Source organism: Amblyraja radiata, chromosome 11 (assembly GCF_010909765.2).
Source record: "Amblyraja radiata isolate CabotCenter1 chromosome 11, sAmbRad1.1.pri, whole genome shotgun sequence".
Taxonomy (NCBI): Eukaryota; Metazoa; Chordata; class Chondrichthyes; order Rajiformes; family Rajidae; genus Amblyraja; species Amblyraja radiata.
In genome coordinates this window covers 15,229,406-15,245,935 of record NC_045966.1, presented here as the reverse complement: position 1 = coordinate 15,245,935, position 16,530 = coordinate 15,229,406, and the positions used below count along the sequence as shown (strand labels likewise).

The following is a 16,530-nucleotide window of genomic DNA, read 5'->3' as shown; positions in this document are numbered from 1 at the left end:
ATACAGGCCCTCATGAAATGAATGCTAATATTGAGTTTGTTTACTTTACTGCTGATTTGACTTGCAGATTAACTTTTTGGGAATCCTGCACCAGCACTCCCAAGTCCCTTTGCAGCTCCGATTTCTAGGTTCTCATCCCATTTAGAAAATAGTCTGCGCCTTTATTCCTACTACTAAAATGCATGACTCCACACTTTACTACTCTATATTCCATCTGCCACTTCTCTGCCCACTCTCCCAACCTGTCCAAGTCCTTCTATTCCCTGCTTTCTCTACACTACCTGCCCCTCAACTTATTTTCGTATCATACGGAAACTTGGCAACAAAGCCTTCGATCCCCTTGTCCAAATCATTAACATCTTAAGTACTCCGTAACCTCATCCTTTATAATCATACCAACCAATGAAGTCAGGCTAACCGGCCGATAGTTCCCACTATTCTGCCTAGCTCCCTTTTTGTGCAGTGGGGTGATAGTGGCAATTTTCCAATCATCTGGGACCACTCCTGACTCCAGTGATTCCTGAAATATCATTATCAATGCCTCCACATTCTCTAAAGTCACCTCTTTCAGAACCCTAGGGTGCAGTTCATCCTGCCCAGGTGACTTTTCCACCTTCAGCCCTTTCAGCTTCCCAAGCACATTCTCCCTAGTAATAGCCACTCCACTACCTTCCACCCTGACTCTTGAATTTCAGGCACATTGCTGGTGTCTTCCACTGTGAAGACTGATGCAAAAAAGGTTATTCAACTCCTCTGCCATTTCTTTATCCCCCAGTATCACTCCTCCTGCATAATTCTCCAGCGATCCAACGTCCACTCTTGCCTCTTTCTTACTCTTTATATAACTGAAGAAACTCTTGCTATCCTCTTTTATATTTTTGGCTAGCTTACCTTCATATTTCACCTTTTCTCCTCATATTGCCTTTTTAGTTACCCTCTGTCTTTAAAACTTACCCAATCCTCTGGCTTCCCACTATTCTTTGCTATGTTATACACCTTCTCTTTCAGTTTTATACTATCGTTGACTTCCCTTATCAGCCATGGTCGCCTCTTTCTCCGAGAATCATTCTTCCTCTTTGAAATGAAAAGATCTTGCATCTTCTGGATTATTCCCAGAAATTCATGCCATTGTTCCACTGTCATCCCCGTTAAGGTCCCTTTCCAGTCAACTTTGGCCAGCTCCTCCCACTTGCCTCTGTAGTTCCGTTTGCCCAGCGACAATATCGACACATCCGATATCACCTTCTCCCTCTCAAATTGAAGATTAAAAGTTATCATATTGTGGTCACTACCTCCGAATGGTTCCTTTACCTTGAGTTCCCTTATCAAATCCTAGCTTAATCTGACACTTTGATAGGTGCAACCTGCATTGTGCTTCAATTTCCTAACTAAAGTGACATTTTTTTTAAACAGGAAGAATGCTTGTGGTCTGTGTGAGGTGAAATATTTTTCTTAGTTTGAACAATGAATCTTCAAATAAAGGCATACTTGGACTGAAGGACTGTTGATGTTTCTGCAGAAGAGAAGTTTGTTTTACTGTTGATAGTGAACATAAAACACCAGTTGGATTTTGTTTTTAACTTTCTTGTCTCACATTTATAATAAATTCAGTTTCTTCCCTTGAAAATAACTATTTCAGACTGATCTTCACAACTTAAGCAACAAATGCTTCCGGGGTGTCATAAAATGATAAGATCAGTTACATAGTTAAGGCTACAACATGAAATGGCCCTTTGCCAGTGTTTTTTCTCTGCTTGAGTTTTAATCTTTCTCTAACCAACCTGAGGTCTGTGTTAATTTGGATTCTTCTTGAATGCAAGATCCTGTTTGACCAAGTTTTTAATATGTCAAAGTTGTGACGTGGAGAAGAGTAATTTGGGAAGAGTATTTATATTATAAGGACAATTAGAGATGATACATGTCTGGGAAGCAGCAATGGTAAAGATCCCCTCTAATGTACACAAGCATGATTTATAATGTTAACATCAATTGTATTACTTGCAATCTAACTACTTGGAAAGGTATAAAAGTTTATCCAAAGTCACATTAGGCCTGGCCCATGCATATTTCTGAGCTGCTGGTAGCATGCTTTAGGCTATTGACTATCATTACAAATTTAGTCTGCATAATTGTGGACGCATTGATGATCATTTTCCAATGTTCTGTAGATTCAGGATCAGTTCCTGTGGATTGGAGGGTAGCTAATGTTATCCCACTTTTCAAGAAGGGAGCGAGAGAAACGGGTAATTATAGACTAGTTAGCCTGACATCAGTGGTGAGGAAGATGCTGGTCAATGATTAAAGAAGTAATAATGGTGCATTTGGATAGCAGTAAAAGGTTTGGTCCAAGTCAGCATGAATTTATGAAGGGGAAATTTTGCTTGATTAATCTGGAATTTTTTTGAGAATGTGACAAGTAAAATGGATGAACGGGAGCCAGTGGATGTAGTGTATCTGGACTTTCAGAAAGCCTTTAAGGTCCCACACAGAAGATTAGTGGGCAAAATTAGAGCACATGGTATTGGGGCTAGGGTATTGACATGGATAGCAAATTGGTTGGCAGACAGGAAACAAAGAGTAGGAATAAACTGGTCCCTGTCAGAATGGCAGGCAGTGGCAAGTGGAGTGCCGCAATGCTCGATGCTGGGGCCGCAATTATTTACAATATTTATTAATGATTTAGATGGGATTAAAAGTAACACTAGCAAATTTGCAGATGACACAAAGTTGGGTGGCAGTGTGAACTGCGAAGAGGATTCTTAGGAGGTTGCAGGGTGATATCGACAGGTTGAGTGAGAGGGCAGATGCAGTATAATGTGGATAAATGTGAGGTTATCCACTTTGGTGGCAAGAGCAAGGAGGCAGATTATTATCTCAATCGTGTCAGATTAGGAAAAAGGTAAATTGAATGAGACCTGGGTGTCCTTGTACACCAGACTCTGAAAGTATACATGCAGGTACAGCAGGCAGTGAAGAAAGCTAATGGCATGTTGGTCTTCATAACGAGAGGATTTGAGTTTTGGAGTAGAGGTCCTTCTGCAGTTGTACAGGGCTCTGGTGAGACCACATCTGGAGTATTGTGTGCAGTTTTGGTCTCCTAATTTGAGGAAGGGCATCCTTGCTATGGAGGCAGTGCTGCGTAGGTTCACAAGGTTAATCCCCGGGATGGCGGGATTGTGATATGAAGAAAGATTGTAAGGAGTGGGCTTGTATTCACTGGAATTTAGAAGGATGAGAGTGGATCTTATAGAAACATCTCAAATTATAAAACGACTGGACAAGCTAGGTGCTGGAAAAATGTTCCTAATTATGGAGGAAGTCCAGAACCAGGGCCCACAGTCTAATAATAAAAGGGAGGCCATTTAAAACTGAGATGAGAACAAACATTTTCACCCAGAGGGTTGTGAATTTTTGGAATTCTCAGCCACAGAAGGCAGTAGAGGCCAATTCACTGGATTAATTTAAAATAATAATAATAATATATTTTATTGTCATTGCACATAAGCGCAACGAGATTTGGTATGCAGCTTCCAACCAATGTCATAACATAAATAACTAATAAAATTTGGATTTAGATATCCCGAGAACATGGATTGTAAAAAGAACAGTGAAACAGTCAAAACATCTGAGGGAGACAGTCCAGGGGGGATGGGGGGCACTCAGCAGGGCCGGTTCAGAGCAGCTATAGCTCTGGGAATGAAGCTGTTCCTGAGTCTGGAGGTTCGGGCGTAGAAGGCCTTGTAATGTCTGCCGGAGGGAAGTAGTTCGAACAGTCCATTACAAGGGTGTGAGGAGTCTTTATGATGCTGACGGCCTTCCTGAGACACCGTGTGCGGTAGTTGTCCTCCAAGGCTGGTAGCTGTGTCCCAATAATCCTCTGCGCTCTGTGGACGACGCGCTGATGAGCTCTCCTCTCCGCCTCTGTGCAGCTGAGATACCACACAAAGATGCCATACGTTAATATGCTCTCTGTGGTGCAGCGGTAGAAGGTTGTCAGCAGCTGTTGGGGCAGACCAGTCTTTTTTAATGTCCTCACGAAGAACAGTCGTTGCTGTGCCTTCTTGACCAGCAGAGTGGTGTTGGTGGACCATGTGAGGTCCTCTGAAATGTGAGTGCCCAGAAACTTAAAGCTGAGTTTCTAGTAAACCTAGAGTAAAACTAAGAGAGTTAGATACAGCTCCAGGGGCTAGCGGAATCAAGGGCTAGAGAAGGCAGGCACTGTTTACTGATTGTGGATGATTAGCCATGATCACAATGAATGGCGGTGCAGGCTCAAAGGGCCAAATGGCCTCCTCCTGCACTTAATCAGTGGCAGGCAGTCATCAAGGCCTAGCAATGATTATGGCATCAACAATCTCTTGTTTGCACTAATGCAGAAACGGTGAATTTAAAGCAGATTGCTACATTAAAAAAAAAATGCAGAAAGTTATTTAGATCTGCGAATTTATGTATACCTTGCTTCAAATGGTCGTACTTGCTCTGGTATTGAAGCCCGAGTAGATGGTTAGACTGAGGCGAGCACTCTTTAGTGCTGAGAGCGGCTCCTATTTCTGCTGAGGACAATGGGGCTCGCGAGCTGCAGCGCAGAATGGGGCCGGGGTTACCTAGCAGCCGCCCGCCGGCCAATCAGCGGCGGGGACAGCGGGCATTGCCCCGCCCCCCGCGCCGCCGCTTATATATAGAGCTCATTAGGCAGGCAGTCAGTCTCCTGCAGTGTGTGGCGAAGGCGGCTGTACAACATGGCGAGGGAACAGCTCTGTAAGCTATTTGTTGGCGGGCTCAGCTTCGAAACGGTGGAAGGGAACCTGCGGAACCACTTCGAGCAGTGGGGCAAGCTAACTGACTGTGTCGTAGTCCAGGACACCATCACCAGGCGCCCCCGAGGCTTCGGCTTTGTCACATATTCGTCGCCGAGCGAGGCGGATGCTGCAATGGCTGCTAGGCCTCATGTCTTAGATGGCCGCACGGTAGACCTGAAGCGAGCTGTGCCAAGAGAAGACTCGAACAAGCCTGGCTTCAACATGAAGGTAAAGAAGATCTTCGTTGGCGGCATAAAGGAAAACCTCGACGAGAACGATCTGCAGAGCTATTTCGCGGATTATGGGATGATTGAAAAAGTGGATGTGATCTGCGACCGAGACACTGGCAAGAAGAGAGGCTTTGCCTTTGTGTACTTCGATGACCACGATTCTGTTGATAAAGCTGTAATCCAGAAGTACCACATGATTAATGGCTACCGGTGCGAAGTCAAGAAGGGGTTGTCGAAGGAAGAGATGCAGAGCGGAAGTAGACCTCGCGGTCGAGGTGGCAGCTTTCCCCAAAGAAACGGTCGGAGTGATGGCAATTTTGGCAATTCTGGCGGGTACGGGCCGCAAAGCGGCGGGGGCGGCTACTACAATGAGAGAGGAGGTCGAGGAGACCTCTATGGTGGTTATGGTGATGGGGGGTATCCCCGGCGTGACCGTTCCTTTTCAGGAGGTAGTTACAGTGATCGCATTCGTGATTATGGCTTTCCGGCCTATGGTGGCGAAAGAGGTTACAATAACGATAATTTCGACGATACCTATGATAACTTTGGAAGCTACTCCCCTGAGCCGTCCCACTATGGCCCAATGAGAGGTGGGGGCGGTATGGAGAAGTATTCTGCTGGACCCTACAGGGGAGATTATGGTGTTAGTAGTAGAAGCAGAACCAGAGATTTGGGTGGATATGGCTTTTAACATAGCATGAATTCAATGTGTAAGGGGGAAGTATTTGGTCATACACATGGCTATGAACCTAAAAGTGAATTGTGTGTAAAATGTGTAAAGGGGACGTATTTGATATGTACACAGATGTAGCTGTAAAGCTGCGTAATGTATTCAAACTAATCAAGGATAATTGTATACTTTTTTCACAATAAAAAAACATTCAGTTTACTTGGTAAGCCTGAAGAATTACTGAATTTTCATTGGGAGTGAGTTTTTTTTTTTTAATCATCTGGGATGTTAGCGAGCCAATATGGGAAGAAATACAACATAATTTTCAGGACCTAAATTTCTGATTTTAGACCAAATTCTGACTTTTACTTCAGTTCATGATGATATGGCTCAAATTTTAAAATGTAGAACTGAGACATCTGATTGGAAACCATAAACAAGTGGTTAGATTGACAGTGGAGGGGAAACAGGAAGTGCATATAATTGGTTACATTCAATCTCGTTGAGGTTCTAAAGGTCACCAAAACTATTTGAATAGTAAAGCTGATATGAATATGAAAAAAAATGTAGAGGAAGTTGTTCTCAAAGGCGGGAGCGGGGTCTAAGGATTTGATACTTCATTTTAAATTTCCCTAGCTTCAGTTATATTTAAAACAAAACAAATTGAGAATCTAGCACGCCTGATTATTCTTTCCACGCAGAATGTGCTGTGAATTTATGCGAAAATTACCAAATACATGGAAATCTGAATTTCTGCCTTTGAGCAGATCCCTAACTCAATCCGTACACGAGTTTCTTGAGCTGCTCACTTGAAAGATTAGCTAAAATGGCCTCCTTTTGCCATTTTTGCCTCGACTATCAACTGAGCACTGCTCTGAACACAGCTTTAAACAAAATGTTCACTTTTTTCTGATGGATGAAGACCAAAAGTGCAAGTGCACTAAGAACATCAATGTTGTATTCAAGCTACTTTGAAACGAGATGGTAAGGACGTGCAGATAAGAATGTATATAATGGATGAGATAATTTGAGATACCAGCTACCAAGACAGATGTGTACAGCAATTCATTCTTCCCCCGCACAATTAAAGCATGGAATAGTCTTCACCCTACCTTAGTTACCCAACCAGACGCAACTAAATTTAAGGTAGCTCTTTTTCTCCAAGAACCCTTTTTTGCTTAAATCCACCCTCCGCCACCTCCAGTTTAAATTCCATTTGGGATATTTTTGGAGGACCAGGAAACCAAGAACCGAAACCAGGCTGGAGGTTGCTCAATTCCAGCACAAGTAACATACAGAAGGTCAACCTAGAATTTGTAAACCACCCCCTGGACTATTTGGAATGAGATTCAAATCTTTTCTGAGGCAGAAACAGCTATTTTTCAAAATGTGCACCTTTTTATGCCAGTAAATTGTGCTTGTGATTCTCTTTCCCCAGCTGCTGAGAGAGTGAATTCATTACATTAAGCTATCTGAAGTGCTTGTGTCACCACTCAAAATAACAAAGTAGAATATTGAATATAAAAACTCAAGAGTATCTTTGCAGTGGTTTTGTCGGACACTAACATACACTCTTACATCAAAACTTTCATTCCTTTGAGTCACCCAGGTTTTGCCAACAAACCATCTCACCTGCTGTTTCTCATTGGATCAATTTGGATTAATTCTTCCTGTATCTGTTCACTGTCATCGGTATCACAGTAATTCTTGCCATTATCCATATTTATATATTTTTACCCCTCTAATCCATGAATTCATCATAGAGGCGTTTATTTTTGATCATCTCATAATTTTGGCTTCCCTCTGATTTTTATCTCCTTACTACAATTTTACCATTTGTACAATTTCCGACCCAAAACATCACCCATTCTTTCTATCCAGATGCTGCCTGTCGCTGCGTTACTCCAGCATTTTGTGTCTTTCTTCGGTGTAAACCAACATCTGCAGTTCCTTCCTATACAATTTTAGCAGTATAGGTGTGAAAATCCTTGTGACTCAGTATTGTTATGAGCTGGTTGGTGTTTTTCATTTAAAAAAAGAAAATATACATTCTTTGTATCACAGCTCTCCTGATTTTTCTACATCCTCACCTGTTTTAAATTCAGCAACGTTTTTTTGTTGAATAATCAGAAATACAACAGCTAATTGTGGGACAAAGATTTCTCAAATGGCAACAAGGTAATGTTGTTTTCTATATTAATGGATAATGTGCTTCAAAAATAGGACCATACATTTACTCCTGCCTACTTGAATAGCCAAATGGGGGGGGTACTATTTAATATATACAAAAGGCTGCACTTCTATATGGAGAACACTGCCCTGGTGCTACATTAATACCAGCCTGACCTTAAAGATACTTTTTTGTTTCCCGTTTTGTGCCATGCTGAAACATTTCCCTAAATTTTACCATCTGTCCTTGCATTGTGTCTTTTAACATGATTTTTGTCTTCAGTTGAGCCCGTGTCTTGTACATAATCTTTGTGATTTGCTTCTTTATCCGATCAACCCCAGATCCACTCTTGCTGCCATATCCTTAAAATGCTCTCAAAGATGGGTTCCATCTCTGTAATCACTCCCTGGTAAGCTTATATGGCCACTTCTATATCTTTGTTTCTACCTCTGAGTAAAACTCCCCGCTTCATCACCTTTTGGGTGCTAATTCTTAATACGATTAGCTCTCGTAAAAATTCTAGTTTCCCCTCAATATTCTGAATTTCTCTCCTTGCTTGCAATATCCCTTTGGTTATATATGGCTTTCCAGTCATACGTCATTTGTTACAGTCATCATCTTTGTTCTCAAATTGGCGCACCAGATGCTGAGATGCTCACGGCTATCATTGCGCCTGGTTGAGTGTTGCAGATTTGTCCAATCCCCTTAAAAATAGCAGTAACTTTTCCTTAAGTCAAAACCAGTTAATATCTTAAGATGTTCCAAATAAAAATATTCCAAACTCCTTTTCTACTTAACTAATTTCCATCTTGGCATTTTATTTCTATTTTCCCATATTTCCTCCTCCACTCCACTCCACTCTTCAACAAAAAATTAAATTCACAAGAAACCACGATACGTATGTTTGACATCAAAGTTTGAATATCGTTCTTTGCAATTTTTCTTCTGTTCACTTTTCCTGAAGCTGGGTATTTGGAGTTGAAATTCTGACCTACCAAATTTGCCACTCGACTGGCATACATCTGTCTGTCGAATGCAGTCGCAAATACTTTGACAACCTATAGGTTTTCCCACCTATACAAACTCTTAAAACAAATGACTACTGTTTCAACATTTTCTCAAGTTCTGTGTGGAACATTAACACTTTGTAATTCTGCATTCTACATTATTGAATATATCCAATCAGCCTTATTGTCATAGAAACACGCGTTCTGATAAGCCCGCTTGTTCTTATTTTAATGACCTTTTGTGGTGTTCAGCAAAATTGAATCTGTTTATTGCAAATTCTATTTTACTGAAGCCACTCCCTTCAGCTCCACGGACTACTCTTGCACCCAATTTCCCCTCACCTGATTCTCTTGTGACATGCCTTGAAGACCCAAATTATTAACTGTCCTCAATCTCCATTCCTCTTTCCTGACCAAGTTTACTTGCTGCTTGTCTGAATATCAGTACTGCAGTGAAAGCAATTTCCCTCTAAATGGGATGCCCAAGGTTTCCTCCTTAATCCATATACAAAGCTCAAGTAGGAAATTGTGATATTAGAAACATTTTTCTGGTTACAGACAAAAGTAGGCGCTACCTGGGCTGCAAATGCCAACCCATTTAAAAACAAAACAAAAAAAACACGAACAACTGCAACAATCGGGCAGGGTTGAGTCGAGAAGAGCTTGGGAGTACTGAGTGGAATGGCTCAGTGAGGTCAGCTGGGGCCCACTCTTCCTGTGCTGGTAGGCTCTCCTGCCATAGCTATGATTCTCTCCCATGCAGCGTCTGTTCATCTCTGATTTGTGAAAAATTCATGTTACAAATTGTTCTCGCGAGCAAAACCCTTTTGTAATCTTGGAACGGTCTTGAGGTATGGAATAAGCAACTGATTGGTTGTAATGTTTGGGGCCTGTTGACATCCAATCTATCGTCCTAATGCCAGGGTGTTGACCCGTAACATCAACTGTCCTTTAATAACCTCCATACGACACACACGCACACACAAGCTACTTGACTAGAGGGTGGTGGATGCACTGAAGAGCTGTCGGGAAGGTGGTAGAGATGGATACAATTACGATATTAAAAAATTTGGATAGTACATGGAGAGGAAAGTTTTGGAGGGATATGCGACGTGTGCAGACCCATAAGACTTGGTTGGCATGTATAAGCTGGGCCAAAGGGCCGGTTTCCGTACTGCATAGTAATCTGACCTGTAGAGTTCCTCCAGCAGATTTTGTTGCTCCAGATTCCAGCATCTGCAGTCTCTTGTGTCTCCATTATTGTAGTTATTTTCTGTCTAAATAAAAGCCATGTGGGTTTGTTTGAGGTAGGTCATGTGTTTTTGTATCTCATTTGGTTAGTTTATTTATTAAATAGCTATATATATAGCGACATTAATCATTACTTCATCTGAAGGGTAATTATGATAATGCTGAGAGAACGAGTCCAAGACTGCACCCTGTGAAAACAAACTTAACAAAACTGCCATTAGATGCATTTTGATAAAGGGGTCTACTTTAAAATAAGCAATGACAGACACAAAATGCTGCAGTAACTCAGCGGGACAGGCAGCATCTCTGGGGAGAAGGAATGGGTGATGTTTCGGTTCCACACCCTTCTTCAGACTCTTGAAGTTCCCATTCCTTCTCTCCAGAGATGCTGCGTGTCCCGCTGAGTTACACCAACATTTTGTGTCCATCTTCGGTTTAAACCAGCATCTACAGTTCCTTCCTACACATTAAAGTAAGCAATGTTGTTCCTGGTCCTGAGCTGTGATTTCCATTACTTTCTGAAGTGTTCTTGAATCACTGCTTTGAGAAATGGAAATAGTGTTGTTCTACAACTGACGTGGAGACAATTTTATAAAATGCAACCCCCCACTTCCATAAATAAATGCATTTCACAATGCAAATGCAATTTACTTGCTAAGGATGCTACTGGAAAAAATACATCTACCAAGTGAAATATGATGTATGATCCTACATTGAATATTTCAGCAAAGGTATATTCAATTAGTAGCCAAAATTTGTCCCTGTATCAAGGCTTGACATCAAACCTGCAGCATCTAGCAGTTGCAAGCAAGCTGGAAAGGAGTGCAGATTTTTTTGTACAAAGCTAGTTTTGTTACCCAAGGAAAGATGATGCATTAGGGTGGAACAAATGTTTGACAGATTGATTCCTGGGGTGGGGATTATCCTGTACAGATTTTAAGGAGAGTGAGGCTTAATCTAGAGACTAGAAGAATCTGAGACCATCCTAATAAAACAATTTTCTTTGTGTGTTAACGTAGTAAATCTTTTTCCTGGTTGGGGTATCCTGAACCATGGTTTACGGTCTCAAATTGAGAACATTCAAGTATGAAAGGAGAAAAATGTTTCCACCTGAAAGGTGTTGAATCAATGAACTTTTTTGATATTCAAGAGCTCTAGAGATTTGGTTATTGGATATCTTTGAGATTAAGGTTATTTGAAGAATCAATGTTAGTTCACCGATTAAGTGATTAGCTATCATGTTGAATAATGGAGAAGGTACAAGATTCTGAATGGCCTACTACTATTTCTTAAGTTCTTGCTTTTTCTTTGAACCATAGAAAGAATTGGATGCATTGGGCATTGTTGGAAGAAGGGAACCTATGGCAGTTTGGGGGGGGAGGGTGGGAAGGAGGAGATTGAACTGAACTAGTTTGAGATGCTAGATAAGCAGTAAGAACACTGAGATGAGTAGACGTCACAATAACTGGCCTTGTGGGTGGGGGAGTGGAATTTAAAAAATGGCAGAAAAAATACACAATTAAGTGATTAGGGGTGATTATCGGAGTAGCTGCCTCAAAAAGGCTGCCAACATCATCAGAGACCCACACCATCCTTACCACACACTCATCTCACCACTGCCTTCAGGACGAAGGTACAGGAGCCAGAGATATGTAACGTCCAGGTTCAGGAACAGCTTCTTCCCTCCAGCCATCAGACTATTGAACACTACAACCTCATAAGTTCTAAACTACAATAGACTTATTATTATTGCACTGTTATTGTTTGTTTTTTGAGGACGTGTGTGTGTACATATATATGTGTATATATATGTACATATATAAGCATATGTGTGTGTGTGTATATATATATATATATATATATACACACACATTGAACTTTTTTTCTCTCGTTTATCATATTATTTACAGTGTACTATGTTTACATATTCTGTTGTGCTGCAGCAAGCAAGAATTTCATTGTTCTATTTGGGACATATGACAATAAAACTTGATGCAAGTTAAGAGGTTGTTGGAGATGAGTCAGAGTATAGAAGAGAGATCGAGCAACTGTCCATATGGTGCCAGCACACTAACCTGGCCCTCAACACCGGCAAAACCAAGGAACTGATTGTGGACTTTGGAAGGAGTAGGATGGGGACCCTCATTCCCGTTTATATCAACGGGTCGATGGTTGAAAGGGTCAAGAGCTTCAAATTCCTGGGTGTGCACATCTCTGAAGATCTTTCCTGGTCCGAGAACACTGATGCAATTATTAAGAAAGCACATCAGCGCCTCTACTTCCTGAGAAGATTATGAAGAGTTGGTTTGTCAAGGAGGACTCTCTCTAACTTCTACAGGTGCACAGTCGAGAGCATGCTGACCGGTTGCATCGTAGCTTGGTTCGGCAACGAGCGTCCTGGAGAGGAAAAGACTACAAAAAGCAGTAAACACTGCCCAGTCCATCATCGGCTCTGACCTTCCTTCCATCGAGGGGATCTATCGCAGTCGCTGCCTCAAAAAGGCTGGCAGTATCATCAAGGACCCACACCATCCTGGCCACACACTCATCTCCCTGCTACCTTCAGGTAGAAGGTACAGGAGCCTGAAGACTGCAACGACCAGGTTCACGAATAGCTACTTCCCCACAGCCATCAGGTTATTAAACTTGGCTCGGACAAAACTCTGAACATTAATAGCCCATTATCTGTTATTTGCACTTTATCAGTTTATTTATTCATGTGTGTGTCTATATATTACTAAAAGTCTGATCTTGATCGGTTTTGGCGATCTGTGCTGCGATTTCCGAGAGAACGCCGCCACCTACGGCCGTCATTTTTGGCCACCTCGCTCAGAGCCCCCCTCCGCAGCATGTTGCCGAGGATTTTTCCCGTTGATGAAAAATGACAGAGATATTAATGATTTTACAAAATTCCCCATTCTCTCTGCTGCCCCCGCTGGCGGCAGGCGGGATGGACTATAAAACCAGGAAGTGGTGTGCCTCAATTAGTCGGCTAGCTGGAGGAAGGCAGAGGGTCACGTTTCTCTGAGCTGTGAATAACACTGAACACATGTCCACACAACTGTGAGTAAGTACCCTTAATGTGGTTTGAAAATGAAAATATGGTTAAAGTAAAAAAGCACTGCCTGCAAATGGTTGTTTGGGGGGTTTGGGTTGAAATAAAAAGGCACTCTCTCTCCCCCCCCCCTCTCCTCTCCCCCCTCTCCTCTCCCCCCCTCTCCTCTCCCCCCCTCTCCTCTTCCCCATCTCTCCTCTTCCCCCCCTCTCTCCTCTTCCCCCTCTCTCCTCTTCCCCCCTCTCCTCTTCCCCCCTCTCCTCTTCCCCCCTCTCCTCTTCCCCCCCTCTCCTCTTCCCCCCTCTCCTCTTCCCCCCCTCTCCACTTCCCCCCCTCTCCTCTTCCCCCCCTCTCCTCTTCCCCCCCCTCCTCTTCCCCCCCCCCCCTCCTCTCCCCCCCCCTCCTCTTCCCCCCCCCTCCTCCCCCCCCCTCTCCTCTTCCCCCCCCTCTCCTCTCTCCCCCCCCCTCTCCTCCCCCCCCCCTCTCCCTCCCCCCCTCTCCTCTCCTCCCCCCCTCTCCTCTCCCCCTCTCTCCCCAATCTTTTTCTCCCCCTCCATCCCCTCCCCCACCGTCCCTCCCCTAAACTCCCCTCCCCTCCACACCTCTACCGCCTTCCCTCCACCCCCCCTCCCCCTCCCTGCTCCCCACCTCTCCCCTCACCTCCCCCCCTCTCCTCTCTCCCCCCCCTCTCCTCTCCCCCCCTCCTCTCCTCTCCCCCCCTCTCCTCTCCCCCCCTCTCCTCTCCCCTCCCCCTCTCCTCTCCCCCCCTCTCCTCTCCCCCCCCTCTCCTCTCCCCCCCTCTCCTCTCCCCCCCTCTCCTCTCCCCCCCTCTCCTCTCCCCCCCTCTCCTCTCCCCCCCTCTCCTCTCCCCCCCTCTCCTCTCCCCCCCTCTCCTCTCCCCCCCCCTCTCTTTCTCCCCTCTTTTTCTCCCACTCATCCCCTCCCCCACTGTCCCTCCCCTAAACCCCCCTCCCCTCCACACACCCCTACCCCCTTCCCTCCACCCTCCCTGCTCCCCACCTCTCCCCCTCCACTCACCTCTCTCCCCCCCACTCTCACCCTCTCTCTCTCCTCCCCTCCACCCCCACCTTTCCCCTCTCACCCACCCTCCCTCTTCTCCTCACCACCACCTCTCCCTCTTGCCCCTCTCTCTGTGTCTCTGCCCCTTCTCTCTCTGCCCTCACTCTCTACCCTCCCCCCCTCTCTAGATGTGACTGCAAGTTGGGGGCTATGCGTCAGTAGATAGGGTGGTTATGGGGTAAAAGGAGCAAATTAATAATATTAATATAATATCAAGGGGGGTAATTAGCGTGAGTGCGGGGGGGATAGTTAGTGTGTGTGACGCTGCATGCCGCCTCCCCCCCCCATACAACTGCACATTGGGGAACAGACCCAACGGGTCTGCACTTGGTCTAGTATATTTATATAATGGTATATGGACACACTGATCTGTTTTGTAGTCAATGCCTGCTATGTTCTGTTGTGCTGAAGCAAAGCAAGAATTTCATTGTCCTATCAGGGACACATGACAATAAACTCTTGAATCTTGAGATCTAACGTGAGACTGGAATGATGTAGTTATTTCTTGCCAAGCTAATGAATGTCATTTTTAAAAGCATTTGTCTTTCATCTATTCCGATTTTGACATGTAGACATTATTGGTATTTGGCAGCATTTGTTATCCATGGAGAAGGTGATCGTGAACCATCCCCTTGAACCACTACAGTGTGTATGTTTAAGGTATTCCCACAATGCTGAAGGATAGAGAGTTCCAAGATTTAGACCCAATGAAGGAACAGCAATCTATTTTCAAATTTGGATGATGCAGACGTGGATAAGGATTTTGAGCTTGCAGTGCCATAGCTCTGTTGTCCTTGACCATGGTATATATAGTTCATGGGTTTGGGTTCTACTGGGCATTTCTAAATGGCACTGCAACCACGGTAAACCAGAGGTGGAGGGAATGGATATGTAGGATGAATGGGGTGCTAATAAGTGTTCCTTCTTCCATGTGAAGAGTTTTTCATCACATCCTGGCATGTCTGGTTAAAGGCTTTCCCTACGATATCCAGCCCCTGATCTGCTCATGCAACCATTGTAAGCACAAGGAATTGCAAACGCTGGAAACTTGTTTAGAATTTATGACTATCCTTTTGAGTTTTAGATAAAATGTAACCCTCGCCAAAGGTTTTGATGGTGGGGACCTGGTTATAGTAAAGCTATTGAAAATGATCGGTATGTGTTGGACGGAACTGCATATGCTGGTTTACACCGAAGATAGACATAAAATGGTGGAGTAACTCAGTGGACAGGCAGCATTTCTGGAGAGAAGGAATGGGTGACATTTTGGGTCGTGACCAGCAAACTAATAGATAGTTCGTTAGATATCTGGGTTAGTATCAGGCATTTGTGTGGTGCTAATCTTTTGTGCCATTTATCAGTTGCCAGAATACACGTTGATTTTCTGACTACTTGCTATGGACCCAATCCATCAACAGTGTTCTGGACAAACCAGTTTGGTCAGTGATGGTGCCTTCCTTGGGGATGGCAACTGAAATCACTCATCCAGAGTACATAATGTGCCCTTGCTACTCTTAGTGCTCTTAAGATTTGTTTAACACGGAGAAACATTGATTTATCAGTTGCGTGCATGGGGAGCAGGCGAGGAAATAGAAGGTAATCAGGAAGTTTGACGAAATCAAAGCATGATGTATGAAATCAATGGTGAGAATGCCAACACCCCCCATCCTCCAGATCACCTACCATTATTATAATCCACACCAGAAAAAGCCAGCACAGTTTTTGCCACAAAGAGCATTAGTAACTGGATATTGTTTAAATTTTTTTTTAATGGATATCATTACTCAATTTATTTAAAATTTCAGTTTAATTAATATAATTTAGATTCCATTGCTGCTATTGTGGGGTTTGAACTTCTGCCTCTGGATTGTTGGTTCAAACACTGGACAACTTGCCCATTGCCTTATTGAAGAAGCAAGGAACTGCAGATGCTGGTTTATCAAAGAAAGACACAAAATACGGGAGTTAGTCAGCAGGTCAGGCAGCATGCCCGGAGAACATGGATAGGTGCCATTTCAGGTTGGGACCCTTTTTCAGGGGCTGAAGAAGAGTCCCGACCTGTAACGTCAGCTATCCATGTTCTTCAGGGAATGTTACCTGATCCGCTGAGTTACTCCAGCATTTTATGTCAGATCTTATGTGCAAGATGGAGGAAAAATAAACGCAATTGGCAAAAAAAGTGAATACCATATTGCTAGAACAATTACAATACTGTTTAGAAATAATGAACATCAAAGTGTTAATAGGAAATAGGGTGTTACACTATTA

The 16,530-nt window shown here is 43.6% G+C and overlaps 1 protein-coding gene across 1 annotated transcript; it reads left to right on the top strand.

Moving 5' to 3' along the window:
- The first annotated feature begins 4,687 nt into the window (after positions 1-4,687).
- On the top strand, positions 4,688-5,944 carry LOC116978314 (heterogeneous nuclear ribonucleoprotein A1-like). The gene has a single exon (XM_033029379.1). The coding sequence runs from the start codon at positions 4,740-4,742 to the stop codon at positions 5,718-5,720; it is 981 nt and encodes a 326-aa protein (XP_032885270.1). The 5' UTR covers positions 4,688-4,739; the 3' UTR covers positions 5,721-5,944.
- The last annotated feature ends 10,586 nt before the right edge of the window (positions 5,945-16,530 follow it).

Coding starts and splice junctions, on each gene's coding strand:
- LOC116978314 (XM_033029379.1), top strand. CDS start 4,740: ATGGCGAGGGAACAGCTCTGTAAGCTATTTGTTGGCGGGCTCAGCTTC.